General features: G+C 40.0%; 1 protein-coding gene across 1 annotated transcript in view; it reads right to left on the reverse strand.

Annotated features, from left to right (window-relative positions):
• Positions 1-666: 666 nt before the first annotated feature.
• The window catches only part of DNAJC6 (DnaJ heat shock protein family (Hsp40) member C6), a 56,169-nt gene continuing 31,722 nt past the window's right edge, over positions 667-25,113 (reverse strand). The window contains exons 5-12 of the mRNA XM_082353493.1: positions 24,463-24,897; positions 21,148-21,282; positions 17,292-17,360; positions 16,186-16,305; positions 9,063-9,326; positions 6,775-6,917; positions 4,621-4,797; positions 667-3,070 (exon numbers count right to left, since the gene is read on the reverse strand). Of these exons, the coding sequence (XP_082209619.1) occupies positions 2,969-3,070; positions 4,621-4,797; positions 6,775-6,917; positions 9,063-9,326; positions 16,186-16,305; positions 17,292-17,360; positions 21,148-21,282; positions 24,463-24,897 (1,445 nt within the window). The 3' untranslated portion in view covers positions 667-2,968. The remainder of the gene's footprint in view (positions 3,071-4,620; positions 4,798-6,774; positions 6,918-9,062; positions 9,327-16,185; positions 16,306-17,291; positions 17,361-21,147; positions 21,283-24,462; positions 24,898-25,113) is intronic.

Here is a 25,113-nt window from a genome sequence, read left to right on the forward strand (position 1 = left end):
CTTTTGGTCTCAAACCAACACTGTACCATTATGCTGAAACACCATGGTTTATGTATAGAACAACCAAAACCTGTCTACTTGACCTAAATTCCCCAATAGATGTTTCCAGCAGGGAAACTGTCCTGTTGCTGCGATAACTGGTTCTGGAATTCAACTTGCATGTTCATTCCTTATACAATATGTGTTTCATCAGCATCATTAGGGTCTAACTTGAACGTTCTTCCAGACAGAGACACAACACTGATAGTTCAAATGCTTTTGATTTGCAACATCTGCTTCCAAATGAACATGCTGCTTCTCTTCTTAAACACTAAACGATCTGTTTTCTATGACAAAGTCTCAGACTCCCAGGATCAATCCCTTTGCCTCAGGACACAAATGCATTAATATCCTAGCTAGAACACCAGGATTTCTATGCTGATTCTTTTTGAAACATAGCATTCATGCAGCATGATAAAAAGTGTGTCTGTGTATGGGGGCAAGGGTGGCAACGGGGGTGGTTAAAGTATAAACCAAGAAATCCTGTCAGATCATGTTTTGGTGCAAATGTATTATATGCTTTTCATATTCTTTCTCCACAACTTTTCTTAAAAGTGATTCAGAAGGTATAATTCAAGCTTGTCATCATATTCCCATGAGCGCAAAAATAACTTATATTTCTAAAAATATTTTTGAGCCTTTTAATATACATTACAAATATTTTAGACCAATCACATTTTGTTGGTGTAACATATTTACAAAACAAAAAATATATTACAATAAATATGAACGAAACAGTGAATCTGATCAACAACGAGCTCTGTCACAACCAGATATTTAAAAGGAATGCGAAAACCTGTTGGTCTGCATATGTTAAGAGTTTTGAGATGAATAGGGGTCCAGAACTATAATGTATCCGGAAAAGAGATAGGGAACATCCCAAATTTAAGTTAGGTAAGATTCTTTCTCATTGCTAATTACATAATGTTTAATGATGTTTTAAACTGTGAATATTGATGAATTATCCAAACATGATACAAAGCTAATATAGTTCTATCATTTCAAAATGTATGTGACATTCACATAATATCCTTTTAATTATTATCATTATATACTGTAGTTCACACAATATCTACAAACGTGAATGAGAAAAAAGAGTCACAGCAACATGTCTCACATTCCAGTTTTAAATAAGACAAGCACATACTGCATCAAACATTATTTTATAATATGTTAATAAATAACACCTAGTTTTTTATGGTTACTTTGAACAGTTTATAGCTGTATATTTAAAAAGAGAACATTGTAGGTGAGTTTCACATTGTCAGCAAAAGGTAAAATAAATAATGAATCTTTATAACAAAAAAAGAAAGAAAGAAAGGAAAGGAAAGGAAGAAAGAGAAAGAAAGGAAGGAAGGGAGGAAGGAAGGAAGAAAAGGAGAAAGAGAGAAGAGAAAGAACGAGAGAGTTGTATACAGAACATAAAGTATTTTTGACATGCTGCTTTTCTGGTACAGTCTGCCACAAGAAAATGAAAATAGAAACAAAAAAATGATTGTCTTTTAAAAACAAGTTTTGAAAGCTTTTTACCATACTGAGCACGAACCTTTTAAGACTAGCATGGAGATCTTTTTTGCCATCTGCTTTGCATATATATCCTCTGCACACTGTGTGTGTGCACACCCAAAGAGATCTACTAAAGTCACAGGATAATAACAACTGCTTGCCCCTTAAAATGAGAAACAGCCAAGACACTGAACTGAAATCCAACCAGTCTGAAGTCTGCAAAGGTTTCAGTCTTGCTTTACTTTCACATATGTCCCCGTGTGACTGTTGTTCCTGTGGACCCCAGCAACTTTTCAAACAGTAAACCCCACTGTAATAATACAAGGGGTCCAATTTCATCAGGTGGGAAAAGGAACCTGGTTCCTCAAAAAGCCAGTCCTGACAAGCCATCGGACTCAGTCTGAAGGGAGCTCGGCTCTCTCGCTGCAACTGCCCCTGTCTGGTTACTAGTGGTTAGCATTGTCGTCTATTCTCGTCCCACAGCTACTCACAAACCCGGAGGACAAGGGGGTCCATACTACACATGCTTCCTGATCGACTGTGAATGCGCCAAACTGCTTCACAACCTGCTCCCAGCAAAGAGCATTTTCTCTGCTAAGCAAAAGGAAGAGCATTAAGCCTAATGGCAAAATTAGAAGTTTCTTTCCAATCAGGTTGTTGTTATGGTATTAAGACTTTTTCTTCAAGCATCCAGTTTTCTAAAGGGAAAAGAAGGTAGCAGCCCAACTTTCTGACCAGGAATACAGATTTCTACACTCTCAGAGTCCCTATTTTTCTTTAGCCAGCATTTTCACGAAATTTTAGCTTATCCAGGAAGCGTTGGTAGTAATCACTGGATTATAATATAATCACTTCCCACGTAATTCAGGTTCTTTTACATCTGTTAGTCCTCTTGACCAAAAGAAGTATACAGTATTATGCTAGAGACCATAGTAAATTTCCACTGAAAAAGATACTTGGCGCTTGTGTTCCTGGAGTCTGTGCAAAGCCATTGCTCAAATTATATCTTTCCAAGAAAATATGAAAACCATTTAAATCCACCATGTAATCTTATTATTATAATTTTTGCTCATCATCCTATCCTCAGACACTGAGATGGGTGCTATGCCTTTGGTGGCCTCTGTTTTCCATTCCCCCACAAAACGCTGAGTAGGCTCCCCAAAGGGCAGGCTGGAATGCTGTAAAACTCTGCAAGCTCATCTGACTAAAAGTTCCTCTCCTGCTTTGGACCTTTTATGGTGGGGATCTGAGGAAACAAACATCCACATTCCTTATCAATGAGGAATTAATTTACGAGTAACTTAACAGTTAAGTACTGGATACACGTTGCTGGAGTTTTTTGGTTCACCTGTGAAAACCTCAGAACTGTGACACACACTAAGCATTAGCACAGGTCTGCAGCAGAGATGGAAAAGCTCATAAATTAATACAAGGGCTTTTGGCCTTGATTTTCAAATTCAGACCAGGCATCATTGAGCTCCATGAAAATCATCTTTGCATATTGTTCATAAGGTTGCCCAGTAGCCTATAGAAAAAAAAAAAAAAAACAACACACACGTTAGATACCACAGACCAAAGTTTTATTTCTATTAAATTTTTCACTGCTAATATGTGGGCTCTAAGGAATTGAAATGTTTTTCTATTAGGCCATTTCTCTTTTTACAGCCCCATCTACATGCCTCTAATTACTATGACCTCCCCAGAAAGCCCACCCCCTAGGGATTAACATATGGTAGTAGTGATCAGTCACTGAGTAGGTAATAGAGAAGTTACTGGGCAGCACAAAATGTATCTCCATTCTCCAGAATTATCTACCACATGACAAAGGTTCGTGACTGCCTATCTCCAATTGATTGGCTATATTTTGAAAAACCCATTTCCCCATTTTTTTTTTTTAATAAATTTATTTATTTATTTTTGGCTGCATTGGGTCTTTGTTGCTGCGCGCGGGCTTTCTCTGGTTGCGGTGAACGGGGGCTACTCTTCCTTGCAGTGCTCAGGCTTCTCACTGCGGTGGCTTCTCTTGTTGTGGTTGTGGAGCACGGGCTCTAGGTGCACGGGCTTCAGTAGTTGCGGCACATGGGCTCAGTAGTTGTGGCTCACGGGCTCTAGAGCGCAGGCTCAGTAGCTGTGACTCACGGGCTTAGTTGCTCCACGGCATATGGGATCTTCCCGGATCAGGGATTGAACCCGTGTCCCCTGCATTGGCAGGTGGATTCTTAACCACTGCACCACCAGGGAAGTCCCCATTTTCCCATTTCTAAAAAAAGTTCTTGGAGACCCATAACATAGGCATACAGTTTGTGAATTTTTCTGGGCTGTTTCCCTTTCTCTTTGATTCATTGAAACACATTATTTCTTTACTACTATTCAGATTAGTCACAAAAAGTGTGGAGAGATGAAAATCAAATACACCAAATTCAAGTATGTGTTCCCAAGCAGGACTTCAGTCACAGCCTCACATCATAGGACTGGTATAGTCAGTCCATAAGACAGCAAGGGACCCAATTCTGTCAGGGAGGTTTCTGTGTATTATGTTGATCTCAACTGGGCCATCCAGTAGTTGAAGTTTCTGACAACGTGCAGCACGTATATGTGTATGTACTTCAATGAAAATATAAACTGGCATAATCAATATAGTGAAGTATTTAGTTCCATTTTGAATATTTTGTTAATTCTCACCAAGTTTGCCAACTACGTTCTAAAGCTTTTTCACTGTATAATCCTGGCTATATATCCTGCTGTATCTCTACAGGAGAACATTTTCCTGTCCAGCTCTTAGCCCACCCATAAGTCAAGACACAGTTTGTATCTGTTCCCTGGAAATTAGTCAGTGGTCAACCTTACACCTAAGGAAAGCCCCCATTCCATTATTTGTAATATATTATTTGATTCCTTTTCTTCTGTTTCATAAAGCATAACTATTTGTTTAAATACCTTTTTTGAGCCCATGGGATTTATTTTATCATATAAATGGTCTAAGCAACAAGTTGAAAGTATGATGCTTTGACGCATACTTGTAAACTAACGACGGGAGGACCAGACAAGCGGTGGGGGAGAGCAAGTTGTACTCACTTTATCTGGGTGCACCACCAGCACAGCCTTCCTGTACACCTTCTTCACCTGCTCTGGTGTGACCAGGTCTGCCATGCCAACTGGTTTCCACTTAGTCTCCCCAGCCCATAGCATGGTGTGCATCGTGGACAGAAGTGCTCTGATGTTTCTCTCTTTGCCTTCAATCCATTCCAGAATCTGTAAACACAGGGGCAGTTAAGAGATTCAAATGCTTTCGAGTCCAGAGGGTCTCCACTGTGACTCTGGAAACCCCTCCTGCTCCAGCAACATCGAGTACCTGCATACTCCAACCCTCCCTCTACCTGCTTTTCTTCCTCCACCCCCTACCTCGTCTTTCTGGTTAACTCTTCATCGTCCTTCAACAGCCTGCTCAGGAATTTCATACTGCTCTGCCTTTGAGAGTCTGAATACCTTCCTTCTTCTCTGGCTCCCCCTGAGTTAATTACTCACTCCTAAAGCATAAACTCCATGAGTGCACACACCATGTCTGTCTGGGTCCCTGCTATCTGCTCCGTCTAGTATAGTGACACAGAGACACTAAAAAAAAAAAATCCCTTGGAAAAAAGAACAAATTTCTCTGGGCTAACTTTTAAACATGCTTCTATCATAATATGTGGGACACTTTATTGTAATCATGTGTTTGTCTTTCCCTGCCATTAGGCAGACCTGTTTGAGGAAAGGTAGTGTTTTTTACATATCACTGTAACTCAGAAATCAAATAGTATGCCTGGCATGGAATAGAGCTCAAAAAGGTTTGTTAAATGAATACATTTAGTCATTCATTCAAACTATGAGCATTCATAGTTTGAATCTTCATAGTTCGAACAAATGAGATGATTAAATTGAAGGGTTTGTAACAATGCATCAGCATTTAGCACATAACAGAAGCTCAGTCAAGGCACATGATGGCTACTCTCCCAAACCATTTAATACCCCATACCAACTAAATAACCAAGCATGGTTTAAAAGACACAAATAACTTTCTTTTATAGAACAAAGGTTCTTGAGATGGAGCACAAGTTTTTCGGAAGGAATATAAAACCTTTTGGATGTTGTATGAAGTGCAAAGCAAATACAAACAAAGGATCCTATATTGTACTCCAAATAGTATCTGTACATCTTCAACAACGTTCAGATCTGTAGGGAAATTATGGCGAAGAACAGTGGTATATTTTTTCAAAATGTGTAACACTGACTAGCTGTACCACTCCTGATTTTGGAGTAACAGATTAGACCCTCATCTTCCAGGCTGTTACAGGGTCAGTATATCTCGTCATGTGGACATTCAGCCTCTCTGTCTGTGAAGAGCAATCCACTTGCCTTGATCTTCACAAACTCTTTCACTATCTCACACCATTCATCAATATAACCACCCTTTTGTTCCCAAATTAACCATCATCCATGATAACATCCTCAGCTATAAAGTAATGTCTCCGTTTCCTCATCTATGAAATAAGGGCATCACTGGTTTGCAAACTTTAAAAGAAAAGAAAATAATAGGGAAACATTGTCTTTCCCCAAATAAAATCTTACCTAGACTTCCAAGAATCAAAACCAGATAAAAGCAGAAATGCTCTGGTTAAAAGTGGAGGGAAGCAGTGGGGAAGCCAAGGACCTCACCTCCCTCAGCCTTCCTTCCTGCCACCTTCCCAAACCTCCAGGTCTAACGTTACAGGAGTGAGTAATTCCCAGGTACATCAATATTTCCCTCTCTGTCAGCAAAGAAGAGATCCTGAGGGCTTCAGCTGATCTGGTCTAATATAAAACTCTCAAAGCAGAAGTAGAGAACATAAATAATGCATTCTTCTAACCTCCAAATCATAATGACTTACCTACAGATCGGAATGCCATCTGAACAATAAGATCACCTCCTAAAGAGTGCCATTGCTTATTTGAAAATGTAAACAAAGAAAATCTATACTACCATACCATGGAATAAAGTGCATTTTATTAAAGAAACAAAACAGCATACATACACAGTACTCCCCGAAAGTACTTTGCTATTAAAGGACACAGCTGTACTCAAATCACAGCTATAGGAAACAAATGAAATAAAGTGGATGCTAGAAACCTAACATGGCACCTTCTATAGGTTAGTCCCACACTGACAGCTCCACACACATAATAATCACCCTGGGTCAGAGGCTCACTCACCTTTAATTTCTCAGGATCCATCTCCTTAGCCATTTCCTCCTTTCTCATCTCAGCTATTGTTCGAGGGCCCTTTTTGTCTTTGTGAGCATTAAAACCTTGACCAGAGAGTAGGTCTTCAAAGTCAGCTGCTTTTTGTTTCCCTTCTGCAACATAATATTTTTAAAATTATTATGGTTTTTACTCTGAAACATAATACCATATCATTATGTCACAACACTTGGTCTTCAAGGTGCTTTCACATGCACTGAGCCCTCAATTATCTCAATTACCTCTCAATTACCCTGTCATGTCCATTTTACAGATGAGGAAAGTGAAGTCTGGAGAACTTAAGAGATCGTTCAGAATCATATACCATGTCCATGGCAAAGCTTGGACTCGGGGCAGGATTGCTAGACTAAATCTAATTCCATAATTCCATATTCACTGTTCCATCTTTTTATAGATGAGGATATTCATGATTCTACCCCCTGCTCCCTCCCCCACGCCCCCCAGACCCCAGTCACACAACTAGTTAGTATCAGTGATGGGACCGAGACCTGGGTTTTGGTACTTGAAACCCATGCACGCCACTGCTTTCCTGCCCAAGCTCAGCTGACACTTTCAGTCCATCACAGTGCTCTTTTTCCCTAAGTCTGGTTTTAGCCTCACAATCTTTATCAGTCTGTTTGGAAAAGCAGCCTAGCATAGCAGCAAAGAGCAAAGACCCTGGAGACAAACTCTCCAGGTTTGAATTCCAGCTCTGCCCTTATTAGCGATGTGACCTTGGAGCAAGTTCCTTGCCATCTCCATGCCTCAATTTCCTCATCTGTCAACCAGGCATGGTGTGCTTAGAACAGTGCCTGGCTATTTAAATGTTTGTTGTTAAAACAAAAAACAGAACCAAAACACAGGAGTACATGCAGTCCATGCCCTTCAACCAAAGCTGGTGTTGGAATTGAAACCCACTTGCCAGCTCTATACCGTAAGGCATTCTGAATGTAAACTATCATACGCACACACTAAAATGTGAGTGCTCTGACACTAGGGATTTTGTCTGTCTTGTTCGCTGCATATCCCCAATGTTTTCTACACTGAAGACGCTCCATAAATATTTGCTGATTGAAGACACTCACCCCACATCTACTCAAAATGAAAATGGAGGGGAAGCCAGGTGACTCTATGGAATTATCCAGGAATATCCACTGCTAACTAAGAACAAACATAATGTTGTATTCCCAATAAGAGAGTCCCTGTCATGTTAGTATTGTGAAAAGTCACCTGTGTCATATCCAGTAGAGTGTGGCGGTGAAAAGCAGGGGCTCTAGGGGCCCCACTGTCCTGGTTCAGATCTTGGCTCTGTCACTTACGAGCTGTATGGACTTAGGAAATTACTGACCTCTGTCTACAACGTGGGGTTGGTTTGGGAAGATTATATTAAATAATATGTGAAAACTGCATAGAATAGCACCTGACATATAATAAGCACTCAATAAATGTCAGCTACAGCTACTAGAAAAAGTAGAAGAATTTCATTTTCCATGTTCCATAGGAAGGCCTGTTTCCTTATCATGTCCCTATACGTTTCATTCTTAGGTATAATCAAATCAACTGAAATGTAAAATATATCATAACAGGCCTTTTAGCAAACTCAAGTTTAACCATCCCTGCTATGCAAAATATATTATTTTTCACTCGCTATCAAGAATCCCATTTGAAAAAGGAAGAATCCCATCCAGAGTATCCTCCAGCCTTAGCTGTTGGGCCATTTTGTGTTCTTGTAACTTTCTTCTCAGAAGAGAGGAAAAAACCATCACAGGAAACCCAATGATCTCAGGAACATCCCCCAACCAGAGGATAATCAAGACCAAACGTCCAAGATACGTCCACTCCTCTAAATGGGGTCCAAGAGCAAATGTGAACACAGTGCTTGAAAGGTTCCCAACCTTCCTCTTCTACCCTCTCTTCCAAAGGAGTGACAGCTTCAAGATGCAACCACCCCTCCACTCACATCCATTCAATACCCATTTAGTGCCTACTACATGCCAGGCACTCTGCTAGGTGCTAATGATAATGAGGCATCGGTCTCAGTGTGGAGAGAGACAGACAGGTGAGCCAGCACTCACAAAGCGATCTGTGTTAGGAGCCTGGTAAAAGCTGGAGCTCCAGGCACCACGCTGGTGTAGGGATCGTGCTCTGTCTCTACAATTCAAAGATTGCGTCAGAAACTACCGGAATTGTTTTCTATCTCCTTCTTCTGACATACATACATTTGGGTACCCTGGCTATAGGGTCCATACCGTCATCCTTACCCAAGTTAGCTGCTCCTTTCCCACGTTCGTTCTGGCCCCCAGGCACGGATGAGAAGCTCACGTTGTAGTTGGGTCGGTTCTGGGGAGAGGAGTGGGGCATGCTGGACTGTGGCTTAGACTGTGTCTGCTGCCAGCTGTAGCCACCTCCCTGCTGCCACCCTCCACCCATGGGCTGGGGAGATGCTTTCTGTGGCGAGCTGAGAGGTGGAAATCCTCCACCCAATCCAGTTGGTGTGGAGGGTTTGCTGGCAAATGAAGAACCACCTACAGAACAAATAAAAAAACAACAAAAAAAAGAGAGGGCGAGAAAGAAGGTAATGCTATTTGAGTAGCCTCTAACTCCTGTGTCTCAAGTTACTGTTTACAGTGACTTCAGTGGAACTTCCCTTGACTGGTGGCACAATTAGCCTTCCTAATAGTTAAATAAATTGCAGTCATATATTTCCTTTAATCCCCACAATGACATTTTTAGGTATGTATTAATAGCCCCATTTTTTCTTTGGATGAACAAACTATAGCTCAGAGTAGTTAAGTGACTTTCTCAAAGTCACACAGCCAGAAAGTGGCAGAACTGGGACTTCAGTCCAAGTCTTTAACTCCAAGCCAGAAGGGCCCTGGCTCTTCCACTATGCCATCCCAGCCCTCCTTCCCACCCTCTCAGCAGATTCTACTTCTTCACTGGAGCAAAAACTATCAAACGACAAGAACAGGGAATAAAACAAAATACATTCACTCATGAAGGTGCTACTTAAACTTCAATGAGCAAGATTATTCATGGTCTGTTATAAATACAAGCATGGTTAGTGCCCATGAGTAAACCAAGAGGTTTTGAAATTTCATAAATAGGTTTCAATTTCACACTACTTGCATTTCAGTGCAGGAGAGTAAACACAGCTAACACTGTGACAGCCTTGAATAGGGCAAAGAATCTTATTTGAGCTTTAAGAAATGATATTACTTTGTGCTGGGAATTTAAGTAGAATCCTGATTCTGTAACTCCTAACTTTTAAGTACTCACTGCATATATGCTGGGCTTTTTCTAAAATACGAAGACCAGTTGTAGCTCATGTTTAAAGAGGTAAAATGAGAAGCTGAAACGTGGTGATCTCCAGGGACCCTTTCAGGCACCAATTCCAAAGCAACAGTGATAATAAAGTAACATTTGTATAGCTCTTCAGAAATTATAAAACATGTTTCTAAATATTACTGCCTTCAATCTACACAACACCCTTCGGAAGTAGGTAGTATTACTAGCCCCACTTTATTTATTTATTTTTCTTTCTTTGTCAAAATTACCATTTAAAAATTTTTTTTTAAGTTTTATACAATTTTTAAAGGTTACTTTCCATTTAGTTATTACAAAATATTGGCTCTGTTCCCTGTGTTGTACAATACGTCCTTGAGCCTATCTTACACCCAGTAGTTTGTACCTCCCACTTCCCCACCCCTATATTGCCCAAGCCCCCACTCCCCAGCACTGGCAACGCCTAGTTTATTCTCTATATCTGTGAATCTGCTTCTTTTCTGTCATATTCACTAGTTCGTTGTATTTTTTAGGTTCCACGTATAAGTGATATCATACAGTATTTGTCTTTCTCTGTCTGACTTATTTCGCTTAGCATAATGCCCTCCGAGTCCATCCATGTTGCTACAAATGGCAAAATTTTGTTCTTTTTTATGGCTGAGTAGTATTCCATGATATATATATGCCACATCTTCTTTATCCATTCATCTGTTGATGGACACTTGGTTGCTTCCATATCTTGGCAATTGCAAATAATGCTGCTATGAACATTGGGGTGCATGTATATTTTCAAATTAGTGTTTTTGTTTTTTTTCAGATATATACCCAGGAGTGGAATTGCTGGGTCATATGGTAGTTCCATTTTCAGTTTTTTGAGAAATGTCCATACTGTTTTCCACAGTCTGGGCCCACTTTAAAGATGAGGAAAGCAAGGCTCAGGGAGGTATACTGATATGCTCATGACCACACAGCTAGTTAATGGAGCTGGGACTTGACTATGGGCTTCCTATCTCCACATGTTATGTTCATTTCCTGCAGCCATAATCCCTAATCCCTCCCTAAATCTCTGAGTCTTTCACTACAACTCATCCCTTACTTACTGTGCCTTCTTTATATAGATACTGTTCCTCTGTTCTGATCTGGGCTCCTCTTTCCTTTCCCACTAGGAATGTTGTGTTATGACCATCAGACCCAGAGTCAATCTGAGTTTGAGTCTCTGCTCTGTTGCTCACTCATGCATTCATTCTTGCATGCATTCAGTATGCAAGATGCATACTGATTCTTGCATTCATCAGTATCTGTTGAGCATTACTAAGTACCAGATACTGTGCACTGGGAATATAGCTGAAAACCATCTACAGAGAATCCTTGCTCTTCTGAAGTTCAGTGAAAAACTTATCTCCTTGACCTCAATTTTGTCACCTGTGAAATCAGAACGATGTCTACGTCACAGGTATATCATGAAGGCACATGGCTATGTGAAAGTTCTTCACAATCCCTGAGTTAAGCGAATAAGAGACGTTATTTTAAAATAATGCAATTTCATATGCCCAGCATGCACCAGGACACCATAAGGGCTCAATAAATACTTGGTAATAGGAAAAAGTAATGACAGGGTTATATTCTGAAGGTTGGCATTGCTCCCTGTCAGCGTCTAACTCAGAACATGAAGCCCCTCTTTGTGAGCCCCTGGGCCCTTCTGCCAACAGTGCGTCAACATATACCTTAGGCTGGGTTTGCATTCTGCACTGGGAGTTCATTTTATATTTTAAGGATGCTTACTATCTTCTTTCTGAATATGTATATGTTTATTATTTAAAAATTCAATAACATAGAAAGACCTGAAGAACTTAAAAAATACTTCCATATTCCCACCACACTGTCATTTATTTGTTCATTTATAAAACACTATTGAGCATCTTCTCCATGCCAGGCTGCAGATACAGTGGTGAAAAGGCACTTGCTGACTCTGATCTCAAGCTGTTCATCAACATTGTAGGACTTTCTGATGTCTACCCTTCCAGAATATTTTCTACCCAGGTTTAGCAATTCTAATTTTCAACGCCACTGAAGCGGAGAACTGACAGAAATACAAAGCAGTAGCTAAACCCAGAGGCCACTGCAATCCTCATTAAAAGCAAAAGCAGTGGTCATCAAACTTGGCTGTGCATTAGACTCACTTGGGGAGCTTTAAAAACTCTTTATAATCAAGCCACAGCCAAACCAATTAAATCAGAATATCTATGGGAAGAACTACAGTGTTTGTATCAGAACTGTTCAATGTGAAAATACCTAAAGGTATTTTCTACCTTTTCTCCTTTCTACCTAAAGGAGAAGGATACTACCTTTTTTAAAAAATTGCAGCTATATAATTTGGAAGTTTAATTTTTACTCTAAAGCAATTACCTAGGAGTCAAAAATTCTAATGTGTAGCACTTGCTCATATACCTGTTCACTGTGTAGCTTCAGAAAGTCACTTACCTTTCCTAAGTTGTGTGAGTTGAAAAATGGGGAAATTTAGGAAACTAGTTTCCCCAGCAGTTTTTAAGAATTACTGCATTTTAAAAACAACAAAGAACTCTTGAACTCCTCCTAGTAGGTAGGCTGTTGCAGTGATATGGATGCAGCTATTCTGAAACTATTTTTGTTGTCTATTAATGTTGAGATCCAAGGAAATGGAAGATACACATATGGAATAGGGGAAGGTAAGGAAGAACCCTGTGGTAGTGGATGGAATTATATACTGATATATGTATTTATATCCACTCATCATCTATCTCCATCTCCTGAAAGGCAGAGCAATGACACCCACCCTCATACCAAAAAAACATACTTAGAACACAGATTCTGATTTCTAAATACCACACCCCACAAAAAGGAATGAGGATTCTTGGAAATGCCTGATTCCAGGACTGGGGCGTAAAAAGTTCAAGACAAGCCTAGAACATCTTGTTGTGCCATAAAGAAAGAAAGTTCTCAAAAATGATGGAATCAAGTGAAAAAGATATAGAAGCCAGAACAAAGGAGCTTTCACAAACTAAATGTGGGACAATGTGAACATTAAATAATGACAATAATAGATGATAACCAACTGAGTCCAAAAAGAATCCACTAGTCTGTTATGATGTGAGAGAGGGAGGGAGTCAGAAAGGAAGGGGGGCGGGGATGGAGAGAGAGGAGATTCTGCCTTAGAGTGAAATGCTAATTAATATATAGAGAAAGAAGGACAGAATCAGACAATCACAATTCTGCAGATATCATGGTAATGCCTGCTTTAGGCAAGAATCACTAATGAATGCTAAAACCACTGGGTAAAAGTCAGATGGAGAACAGGATATTCTCAAATAGAACAATCTCCAATTACCTCCCCAGATTACTCATTAATTACTATAGGGAAAAATGGTAACTTTATGGTGAAGAAACCTGGCAGACATCACCTTAACCAAGTGATCAAAGTTAACAAATCGAGACGTTCTCAACTGGCCTGTACCCTTCAAGTATCGATGTCACGAAAGGCTGAGGAATGATTCCAGGTTAAAGTTGTCTAAAAGGACACGACAACTAGATGCAAGACACGATGCTGGAGTTTTTAAAAGAACTTCCTATAAAGGTCACCTCTTCAGAGAGGCCTTCCCTAACCACTTGATATCTAAAATAACACCCCAGCCCATCCCCTACTCGCCATCACTTTCTGCCTTATTTTTTTCACAGCACTCTGCACAGGGGTTATAGTGCAAACTCCAGACCTAGACTTCTTGGTGTTGAAACCTTGTGATTTGGGCAAGTTACTTAAACTTTTGTGTCCATGTTTCTTCATATGAAAATGAGGACTATAACAGTTCCTACTTCAAAAGATTATTGGGAAGATTAAATGAAATGATACAGGGCTTCGCTGGTGGCGCAGTGGTTGAGAATCTGCCTGCCAATGCAGGGGACACGGGTTCGAGCCCTGGTCTGGGAAGATCTCACATGCCGTGGAGCAATTGGGCCCGTGAGCCACAATTACTGAGCCTGCGCATCTGGAGCCTGTGCTCTGCAACAAGAGAGGCCACGATAGTGAGAGGCCCGCGCACCGCGATGAAGAGTGGTCCCCACTTGCCACAACTAGAGAAAGCCCTCGCACAGAAACGAAGACCCAACACAGCCATAAATTAATTAATTAATTAATTTAAAAAAAAAATGAAATGATACATGTAAAGTACTTAAAATAGAGCCTGGCACATAGTAAAACCTCCAAATAAACATTAATTGTTTTTATTACTTGACATTATATTATATATTTATTCATTTAGTATTTGTTTTCCCTTCTAGAATATAAGCTTTACGAAGGCAGGAATTTTGTTTTGGTTTTGTTAGTTTGGTTGGTTGGTTTTTACTAAAAGAGTGTTAGCATGTAGAAGGCACTTAGTAAATAGTTGTGGGATGAATAAATGGGTAAAAAATGAACAGTGAATAAGATTTTATTTGAAGTAGAACTTTGCCTGTTATACATGATGTTATTATTCTAAAATGTGAAGTTTATTTTAAGATATAAAAAAGAGAAATAATTTTGAGAGTTCTTAAAAGGAAAAAAGGTCTAAAGGGTATAAAAGAAAAGGTCAAGATTCTGACATAATTACTGGCAAAAAATAAAAAGGTAGTCACATTCTCATTCCCTGCAGACAATTCGGCTCTAAATGCCTCAGGAGGGCTTTCAGAGAAACTAAACCAGCAACGTGGCTCATTTAATCCTTTGTGTGAGGGCTGCCCCACCCTTTTTTTTTTTTTTAATTTATTTATTTATTTTTATTTTTGGCTGCATTGGATCTTTGTTGCTGCGTGCAGGCTTTCTCTAGTTGCGGCGAGCGGGGGCTACTCTTTGTTGCAGTGCGTGGGCTCTAGGTGCGCGGGCTTCAGTAGTTGTGGCTTGCAGGCTCTAGAGTGCAGGCTCAGTAATTGTGGCGCACGGACTTAGTTGCTCTGTGGCATGTGGGATCTTCCCGGACCAGGGATCGAATCCATGTCCCCTGCATTGGCAGGTGGATTCTTTTTTTTTTTTTTTCTTTTTTTTTAACATCTTTATTGGAGTATAATTGCTTTACAATGGTGTGTTAGTTTCTGCTTTATAACAAAGTGAATCAGTTATACATATACATATGTTCCCATATCTCTTCCCTCTTGCATCTCCCTCCCTCCCACCCTCCCTATCCCACCCCTCTAGGTGATCACAAAGCACAGAGCTGATCTCCCTGTGCTATGCGGTTGCTTCCCACTAGCTATCTGTTTTACGTTTGGTAGTGTATATATGTCCATGCCACTCTCTCACTTTGCCCCACCCTTATTTAACAACTCTGTACTGCCCAGAGAAGGAAGGAAAAGGAGGAAGAAAAGGTTTCAGAACACACTAGTCCAATGAACTACTCCTTGAAGAAAGGTTCCTTGGTGAAATAGCTTGAGAACCCTGCACACTGTAATCCCCTATTGGGAAGCATCACCACGAGCACTGATTCTCAGAAGTTTCTGCAGTGACCCAAATCCACCGAACCCCGTGTTTCCAAAATTACTTCCTCATGAAACACTTATTTCTTAACAATAATTAACATATGATGAAAAACAGTTTGGATATACTATAAAGAGAGTCTATTTTCTGTATGGAATTTTAGAAACTGACCCGAGAGTACTGTCACCAATGGAGAGAAGAGGTTTACAGCATGAGGATCTCACCAGCAACTTCACAGTAAGGCCTATGCACAGCTGGCTCTACATGGCACAAATCTATCTGACCAGCCTCATGTCTCAGTGCTTCTCTACACATTCATTACTTTTGCTGCAGCCAAACTCTATTGTCAGATGCTCCTGGATGTTCTAACTTTATTTATGCTACTACTTCAAAATTAGTCATTAGAGAAACAGATTAATAGGGGTTAGTTCCAACCCAATATTTGAAGCCTGTTTCCTTTTTTTAAAAGTCAATCTCAGGTTTTAGAGTATAGCTTAAAAATACACATGATTTTAGATCCTAGGTAACAATACCAGCTTATTTTAACACCAAAGATTTAGATTTGAGGCTTGGTAGCCATAAGTAAATGTTATTTATATCTTAACCTGCTACATTTATACCTAATGTCCCAAGGTCGGCAAAAGGATCCAGAGTCTGGGGCTTGTTTTGATGGGTGGGAGTACCATGCAACGAGCCTGTTGGGCTGGTGGCAGCTGACTTGCTTCCCATTCCAAAACCTCCTGAAAAAAATAATAAGGTCATTGAAAATGAGTTAGTTGTCCAAGGCTGAATTCTGAAATTCAGAAATCCAGAGCTACTGCTCACCTTGTCTCTAAAGGCAAATTAGGACAGGGTTTGCAAATGTGTTAGAAGTTGCTAGACTTATTTCCCTGACTTAAGTGAGTAGCGGCCTGGAGCAGAAACAGGGAACAGAGAAAGCATACGTCATTTCCTGGCCATCCCTGCAAACTATTATGTCTAGCGTTTATCTCACATGTCACCTGACTTCATTCTTACCTATGGGATTTTGAGTCAGGCCTGAATTCTGGTTCTGCCACTTCCTAGCTGAGTGACCTTTGGCATGTTGCTTAACTTCAATATTTTCTCATTGGTTAGATAAAGAAACAGCAACTGCTTTAGAAGGTTCTGTGATAAACATATAGTGTGTGTGTGCATGTGTAACTTGCACAGCATCAGGAACACAATCACGCAAGACAGCTCTCAAGAAATACGATACTAGCCATCAGAAAGAGAATTTATTTATTACAGACAAATCCAGCCCGAAAACAAGTCCTTTGTGAAGAAAGAAAACCATTCAGATTATGCAACACCTACTCTATGCCAGAAAATCTCACATAAGTTATTTCACTTAACTGTGTGGAACAAGAATTAGGAACCTCATTTTACAGATAAGAAAACTGAAGTTAAGACTTGTAAAAAATCCAAGAGCTTCTAAACGGTTGAGTTAGATATAAACCCAGATTTGTCTAACTCAATTTATTGTCAAGGCATTTAGCAAATGAGACTTAGACAAGTTAAATACCATATAACATGCAGCACAACCATGCCATCAAGGGCAATGTGAAAAGCTCCGCCAGACTGTGAGCCTTTAGGAACTTTCATAGGTGGGCTTAACACTCGGTGTAAGTACTCACTTCATCCTGGGTAAAGGATTATGCTTCAGCAACCGGTTAAATGTGCACAAAATTAATCTGCTGACCATTACCTGGTTTAGTATTCCAGTCCCAACCTCCTGAAACATCTGGCTGAATGTTCACAGCAGGTGTACTAGAAGCTGCAAATGAGGAGAAGAAAAAGAATCAGGACAACATAGCTCAGAATCCACTTTTCTGAATTCACACAGGAAAATGCTCTCCCTCTCACGAGGCCTCATGACCTGTCCGGGTCCCAGGTGATTCAATTCCCCCTCTGAGCTCTCCCCACATTCTGCAACATTGCTATTTTGTGCCTTCATCTATGGTTACTTACATGAGCACCGGTAGAAGCCATATACTGTTTGTCTCTGTTCCTTCTTTGGCTCACTTTTATTTTACCTCATAACTACGCTTTGAATTATAACCGTGCATATGTCTGTCTCCAATAAACTGTGAGTTTCTTGAAGGCAGAAAATTATCTTATTCATCTTTGTGTGTCCCATCTCTACACTTAACACAAAGTCAGCTGGCAATTAAAAATAGTGAAATGAAACTTAAACTCAATTTGCCTTGAATTGGCATTAACAAGTGTATGAGAGGCACGGGCAACTTAGAACTGAAATTTTATTTTCTCCTCTGCTGTGACATGAATGGAGAATGATGAGTCAACCAGAACATGTACTGGGGACTGACTAGATACCATCCACCATGCTGGTGTCAGGTATGTATATACTGTCACTCAAAACAAACTCACTGCAGCTTCAAAATAGATCATTCTGACCCCTCTCGAAGCTCCAAATGTAGAATTTAAAAGAAATGTTCAGCTAAAGAGAATAGGATATATTAGAGGAGTACACACTGGTAGAGTAAGTTTTTTTCTACATCTATAAAATTCAAATAAGAAATAGGATGCCATAAGACAGAATTTCTAAGACTCTTCTAGGTTCTGTTCATTAAATCAGTGAGTACAACACAAATACTAAAATAACTTTGCAAGTAGGATTTAAGATACAACACACACTCCACCACCACCACCAAAAGGATCATCAAAGGACCAAGATCAGCCTTACCAAGCCTTACATTTACCTGTTTTGTTTGCTTAGTACGAACCAAGACATTGTGTACCTTCCCATCATCGAGTTAAATAGAACATGCCATTATCAAAAATAACAGTTCTTCCCTTTTAGTTCTCCCTTCCCTTTTTCCATAGTAATCCATGAAAACTGAGGTGGAAATTAGACAATTTTACTAACATTTGCTCTTTGATTTCCTGTAAACTCTGACCTTAGTCTTACATCTAACTAGGATGCAGAACTAGGAATGAGTACTTCAACCTTATTACTAATCAAACCCTCAAATCCTTACCACCTACCACACGTAAGGCACCACACTAGGGAACAGAGAGCTTAAGGACACAGTACCTCTCCTTAAGAAACTTAAAATCTGTTGGAGAGAAAGGAATAAACAAATGAAACAGTAATTACCCAATATTTTAAACTTCTATTTTGCCTTTTATTATGGTTACTTGTTTAGTTTTTCTTCTCAAATTGTGCCCCAAATGATTATTCTCTTCAGAGTAGATATTCAATAAATATTTGTAAAACTCAAAGGCAATATTTCTTGATTTTCAGAAGAGATTGATGGTGCCTTGTAGAAATCCAAGGTGGGCAATCTGACCTCCCAACATGACATCTGAGCCTCACCTGTATATGAAGAGGATGCAACTGACCCACTAACAGTGGAGTAATTCCCTTCTCATCAAGGATGGTGGAAAATTCTTTCACTCAGTAGCATGGCACAGATCAAAATAAGAAGTGTAGCCACAAAACGAAGGAGTGCTAACTGTCTGAAACTGAGTTATAAACATTTTCTAACATGCTCACAAGAGAGAACTGAGTCCACTACTGCCATGCCAAAGTATGAACATCCATACCCATGGGACATAAAAGGTAGTACTCACATGAAAACAGTAAATTCAAAGTATTAAAGTCAGGAAAATGTATAACCTTATTAACATTATCATTATGCATCAAAGAGACTTAGATAGGAAAAAGTTACAATTCATTTTATATTTATATATTATATGGAAAGACAGACAGATAAAACCTACCGTGTGCCAATAACTCTTCTAGGCACTACAGAAACATTCATAAACAAAACAAACAAAAACCCCTGTCTTTGTGAGCTCATGTTCTAGTGGGGAGAGAAAGACAACAAGAATAAACAACACATAAGTAAATTATTGAGTATATTAAAGTTGGCAAGTACAATGGAAAGGAAAATGCAGAGTAGGAGCAGGAGGATGGGTTTTAATGTGAAATGGGGCAGAGTAAACCCCATCGAGAAGGTGACAGCTGAGTAAAGATCAAAGAGGTGAAGGAATTAGCTATGCCGATGTCTGGGGAAGAGGGGACACCCAGTGCAACAACAGAGAGGCCAGTGTGGCTGGAATGGAGTGAGCAAGAGGGAGAGAATGGGAAAGGAGGTCACAGCCCTGGGTGCTAGAGCACAAAGGGCCTACATAGGCCATTGCAAGGACTTTGGCTTCCATGCTGATTGAGACACAGAGATTTTGAGCAATGACGTAACCTACACTTTAAATAAGTGAACAAAAACAACAGGTTTAACCTATCTGCCTGCGTCTTTCCTCTCAGGGTAGCCAACTTCCAATCAGGAGATTCTTTTAAGTGGGCACTACTCAAAGGTCAAAGGTGAATTTCTCGTATGTTGTCCTGTGGACCCACTTCAAATAGTTTGAGATTTAAGACCAACAGGAAATCACCCATAAAGGCTGTTCTTGGACTGCTTTCTCCTTTTCGGTCGTTACGGTTTGACCAGTGTTGCACAACTCATCTTCCTTTTGCATTTGCATGGCTTCCATGAAGTCAAGCTCATGACTGGACTGCATTCTCCAAGGGGACTCAGGGTGCCTTCAACAACAAATACATCGTCCTCTTGGTTGGGGCCAATGATGTTCAATATCCTTCAACATCAGGAATGAGCTTCAGTTTTCCAGCTCAAAGTCATCTGTCCTTCACTGAAGAGCTTTGGTTTTAATCAGTGTTACCTAAGTGACACCTTTTCGCTCTTACAAATGGATGTGATTACGATTCTTTCTACACAACCTAAGTCTCTAACATAGAAATATAATGTGGGCCATGTGTAATTTAAAACTTTTCTAGTAGTGACATTAAGAAAGGTAAAAAGACACTAGTAAAATTAATTTTAACAAAATATTTTATTTAACCCAATATATTCAAAAAATTATATCAACTGACCAATATAAAAATATTAATAAGATATTCTACTTTTTTTGTACTGAGTTTTGAAATCTGGTATGCACTTTACACTTAGAGTGCATTTCAAATCAGACTGGCCACATCTCAAGTGCTCAACAGCCACATGTGGTTAATGGCTTCATATTAGAACTAGTCTAATATACCAGGATATTATATTCTAAACTGTTCTGTGGAATACTAATTTTGTGAAATGCTCATCATATCACATTTTATTAACCTAGGACTCATTTCTTCACATTTCAAAGACTTCAACTAGTATGCATCTTCCAATCAACTAAAAGTGGCAGTGGTTTTTTTTTCTTTCTTAATAGTACATAAAATAAAGATATGTGCTACAATTAATGGTGCCCTATAATTCTGTGCATGTAGCTCTAATGTAAAAAAAAAAAAAAAAAATTCCAAATTAAATTTTAGGAAAGCTGAGTAAAACAAAGTTAAGTAGACTTCTTTACTGTAAAATATCTCAGAGCTTTTAATATGTTAATGTGAATTGTTAATTTTCAAAAGAGAGATGCATTATGTAGCTTTCCAAAAGAACCCCACCTACAGGGTGCTTTTATATCTGAGCACCTCCTGCTATCTGTGGAAAACCATGCTCCACTGAACACAATGTAAAATACTTCCTTACCATGCACTGTAGGTGAAGGACTTCTCGTAGGCTGAAGAAAGGGGTCACTGGAAGCACTGGCTGTGTTCAGAAAAGAGCCCAGCAAATCTTGACCTGATGGTTTAGAAGGTGCTCCGAATGGGTCAAAGGTGGCACCTAGAAAACAACAGGAGAAAGGCATTTCTTTGTCCTATGAGTTCACCCATTCAACAACTACTGAAGAGCCGTCACTCTTACAAGGCTGTAGGCCAAATACTTGAAAAATCAGGATGCTGCCTGCCTCACAGGCTGTTCCACAGACCCATCCTATCCTTATCACTTCCTCCAGGGTTAACAATGGATCCCAAGGATTTCTGACCACACATGAATAATCCCTTCTTTGTGGACAAAGGAGAACTCTGGATTTACCTGTTGGATGAACCATCAACCCTATAAGCAAGGGCCCCTTGGGCCTTCGGGCGTCTTAATAACATAAAATAAGTCAGCCAAGCTTACAGACTAATAGATGAGTGGTGAAACAATGCCTGGACCATAGGAGATACCCAATGAATGAACTGTGCTCATATTCAGTGAATTTGCGGACCAAAACCAGGCGGGGGGCCCTGCTATTAAGGTGAACAATAGAAAACCTCATTGACCAGGTTTTATTTAGTTTTGTTTGTGTTCTTAGTGGTCTCTGGCTGACGGAAAGTTAAAAAGGGAAGAAACTGAGCGTGACAAAAACTGAACTCTTATCATACCTTGTCCTGTGAAACTAAAATATTTCTGAAACATTGCCTGTCAACAACTTGCCAGAAACTAGATGCAGATGTAGTGAAATGAGAAAAAGTTTGTGAATGAACCAAGGATACTAGAAAAAAGTGGCAGCTGAGGTTTCTAGCAAAAATGCAATAATATTAATACTGTATCATTTCTTCAGGGTTTACCGTTGTCTCTCATAAAGAATACCTCAGCTGATCCTTAATATCTCCCTGTCAGAGAGAAGCGATATTATCTTCATTCCACAGACAACAAAACTGAGGTTCAGAGAGCCAAGTTTCTTGCCCAATGTCAAGCAAATAATAAGGCTGGACTCATGTTCAAGTTTTCTGATTCCAAATTCCAGGAATTTCCCAAAGGCATCTCACATTCCTCACAGGTGTGAAGTGAATGTGATGAAAACCACGCAGAGGGGCATGTATATAATTGGGCTTTAATTTCTCATTATTGGTCAAGGGACAAAATTCCATTTAGCTCCCTGTAGTAAGATGTCACTTCCTAATTTGTAAGTATCAAGCTAATGGGCTGACAGTTTCCTGGAGTGAGAGTGAACTATTCTAGGAATAGACAACTAGAATCAAACAAGTTAACGAATAAATTCCACTCTCAAAACCCAGGTAGGATATATGATTTAATATGTGTTCAGCTATGACTTCATTGGCATAATGCTCTCCTAATATCTGCTGGGCAGCAGATGAGCCTTGTGTAGCAGCAATGAATCAATGATATATCAGGCACTCCGTTACATGATGTATATCCCTTACCTCATTTAATACTTACAAAACTTTATCCCTTCTATAAAATGAGAATACTGAGATTTATAGAGTAACTGTAAGAGGACATTGGGTGAATTCTTCTACACCTAAGTTTGAAGTCAACCAGTAGAGGATGCTAAAATCTTCTCACTATTACTTGGCATACTTTTAATATCAACTTATGTTAAATTAGCAACATTCTCTAATAACTAAAAGTGAACTTCCCAACACAAGACAAGAGCTAAAATTTAGTCTGTACAACAATGCTGATAGGTAAGTATTTCCCCATTTTACAGCTAAGAAGATTAAGGTTTTTTAATAAGCCTACACAAATAGGTAAGTGTCAGTCCAGACATTCAAATCCAAGCCTTTAACTCTGGACTCAGTGTTCTTTCTACTTCCTCTTGGAGGACAGAATACCTGAGTTCCAGATCTGGATTGGCACTAATCAGCTGTGTATCCTTTGACAAGTCAATTAATACAGCTGGCCTCAATTTCACTGTCTATAACCTGAGGCACAGATTTAACTAATGTCTGAAAGGCCCCCTCTAGATCTGACTCTGGAACATAACTATCTGCCTGGGACTATGATGAATTAAATCACTGAAAGTCACATAAGGCACATGGTCTTAAAAACGTGACCATTGAGTACTATGCTATCTTGGATCCTGGGGACTTCTTTTCCTGACAGAGCTTTTGTTCAGTTTGGTGAGTAAGAACTGCTGAAGGATAGAGGAAATAGCCTGGGATTCAGGGCACCTGGCTTCACACTGTGGCTCCATCAATAACTAATGTAGGAACTTGAGCCTCAGCATCTACAGTCCATGATTCTGAAACTCACTCATGTAAAGAATGCCTCCAGTTGAACCACCATAAATCAAGACCAACCCAAAGCCTTCTGAGAAGTGAAGGATGATCCTGGGAAAGAAAGTTCCTAAAGGTTACCGCATGCCTGGAGAGTTGAGACATTCCTCTTTACTTTTCCTAATGTGATGTCATCTTGGTTAATGGGTGATGATAACAAGGGCAGCGAGTTCTTTAGAAGCTATAATGGACCTCTGTTTACCCAACTCTACTGTCTTGTGAATGTTAAAGAATTGTGGATGACCAGTCACAGAAAGGGTTGAGTCTGTGGCAATGAGCAGAGTGAAGCTGACTGAGCCTCATGGGGCACCAAATGCTCTGCTCCACCAGCTGTGCTGCTGGCAGCAGCCCCTTAAATATATCTTGAAGTAAGCAAGTACTTCTCTGCACAGCCAAAGTGTACTCAGAAAACTACAATTCCAGGAAGGCATTACGGGAAAGCTCTGGAGTCAAATGGCCTGGTTTTGGACCCTAGGACTAGCTGTATAAAAGTATGCTACTAATTTGACACTAAGCCTCTATTTCCTCAACTATAAAATGGAGATAATAGCACCTATGTACTGTGTTTTTATAAAAATTGAATTCATGGTTAGTGTCAAATTCCATGTTTGGCAAATAGTAAGCAGCCCACAAACAGTACCTGTTATTATTATCAACAATTCATCAATCTACATCTCCGAGCAGAAATAACTAAAGCAGCTCAGGGACTGAAGCCCTGAAAAAAAAAAATTAAAGTAAGGGTGACAAGCTCAAATATTCATTCTTAGACTGTCCTACCAAGATGGACAATATTTCTGTTTCCTCTTGTGGTCCCCATTGAGATGAAGATATAGACCTTTTGGGGACTACTAGGGAGATCAGAGAAGTCTAGATTATTAGGAAAGTTTGATTCCACCTGCTTGGCCCAAAAGTTATAATTCAACACTGAGAGGTACAGCGCAACATGAAAAAAAATTACCTTCTCCTACTCTCAGTGTTGGAGACGCGGAGGTGGAGGTGGTGGACCGGCGCGGTGTTGACTGGGTAGATGTAGGTCCGCTCGGATGAAACACGTCGTCCACCCCTGACTGTCCAGCCCGGGCAGGGCCGGCTGCACCTCCACCCCCAAACAGGTCACTCAGAAGTTCGGAATTGGTGGGAGGGGCCGCCGGTGAAGAGAAGTTCTTACTCACTGCAGACCCTTCTAGACCCAGAAGGTCCACGTCCTCAGGGGGTGGAGGGGCAGCTGGCTCCTGCTGCTTTTTGCTGGGCTTCCTGGCTCCGTGAGGTTTGTCGCCATTGGCATTGCCATGTGGGCTGGAAAGGGTCAGAAGTTCATCATCCGACTGCTCGCTTTCCTGATTCACCAGGGCAGCGTGGTCTTCCTCACAGAATGATTTCTCCGATTTCTGATCTAAGGAAGGCCGTTATGCCAGGAAACAGTTACTTACCAGCCACAGCATTATTGCTTTTTGTTAGGGTCTATGTACATAACTTCAGAAAGGGAGAAAGAGCAGCCTGAAAAAACACAATGCTTTTAGACCCTTACCAACGGAAAACTTGGACGTATTTCACATTACATTCAATTACTACTTGCTGAGCATCTGAGAGGCAGTATAGCATAGAAGTG

Source organism: Balaenoptera borealis (genome assembly GCF_965194805.1).
Source record: "Balaenoptera borealis genome assembly, chromosome: 1".
Classification (NCBI taxonomy): domain Eukaryota; kingdom Metazoa; phylum Chordata; class Mammalia; order Artiodactyla; family Balaenopteridae; genus Balaenoptera; species Balaenoptera borealis.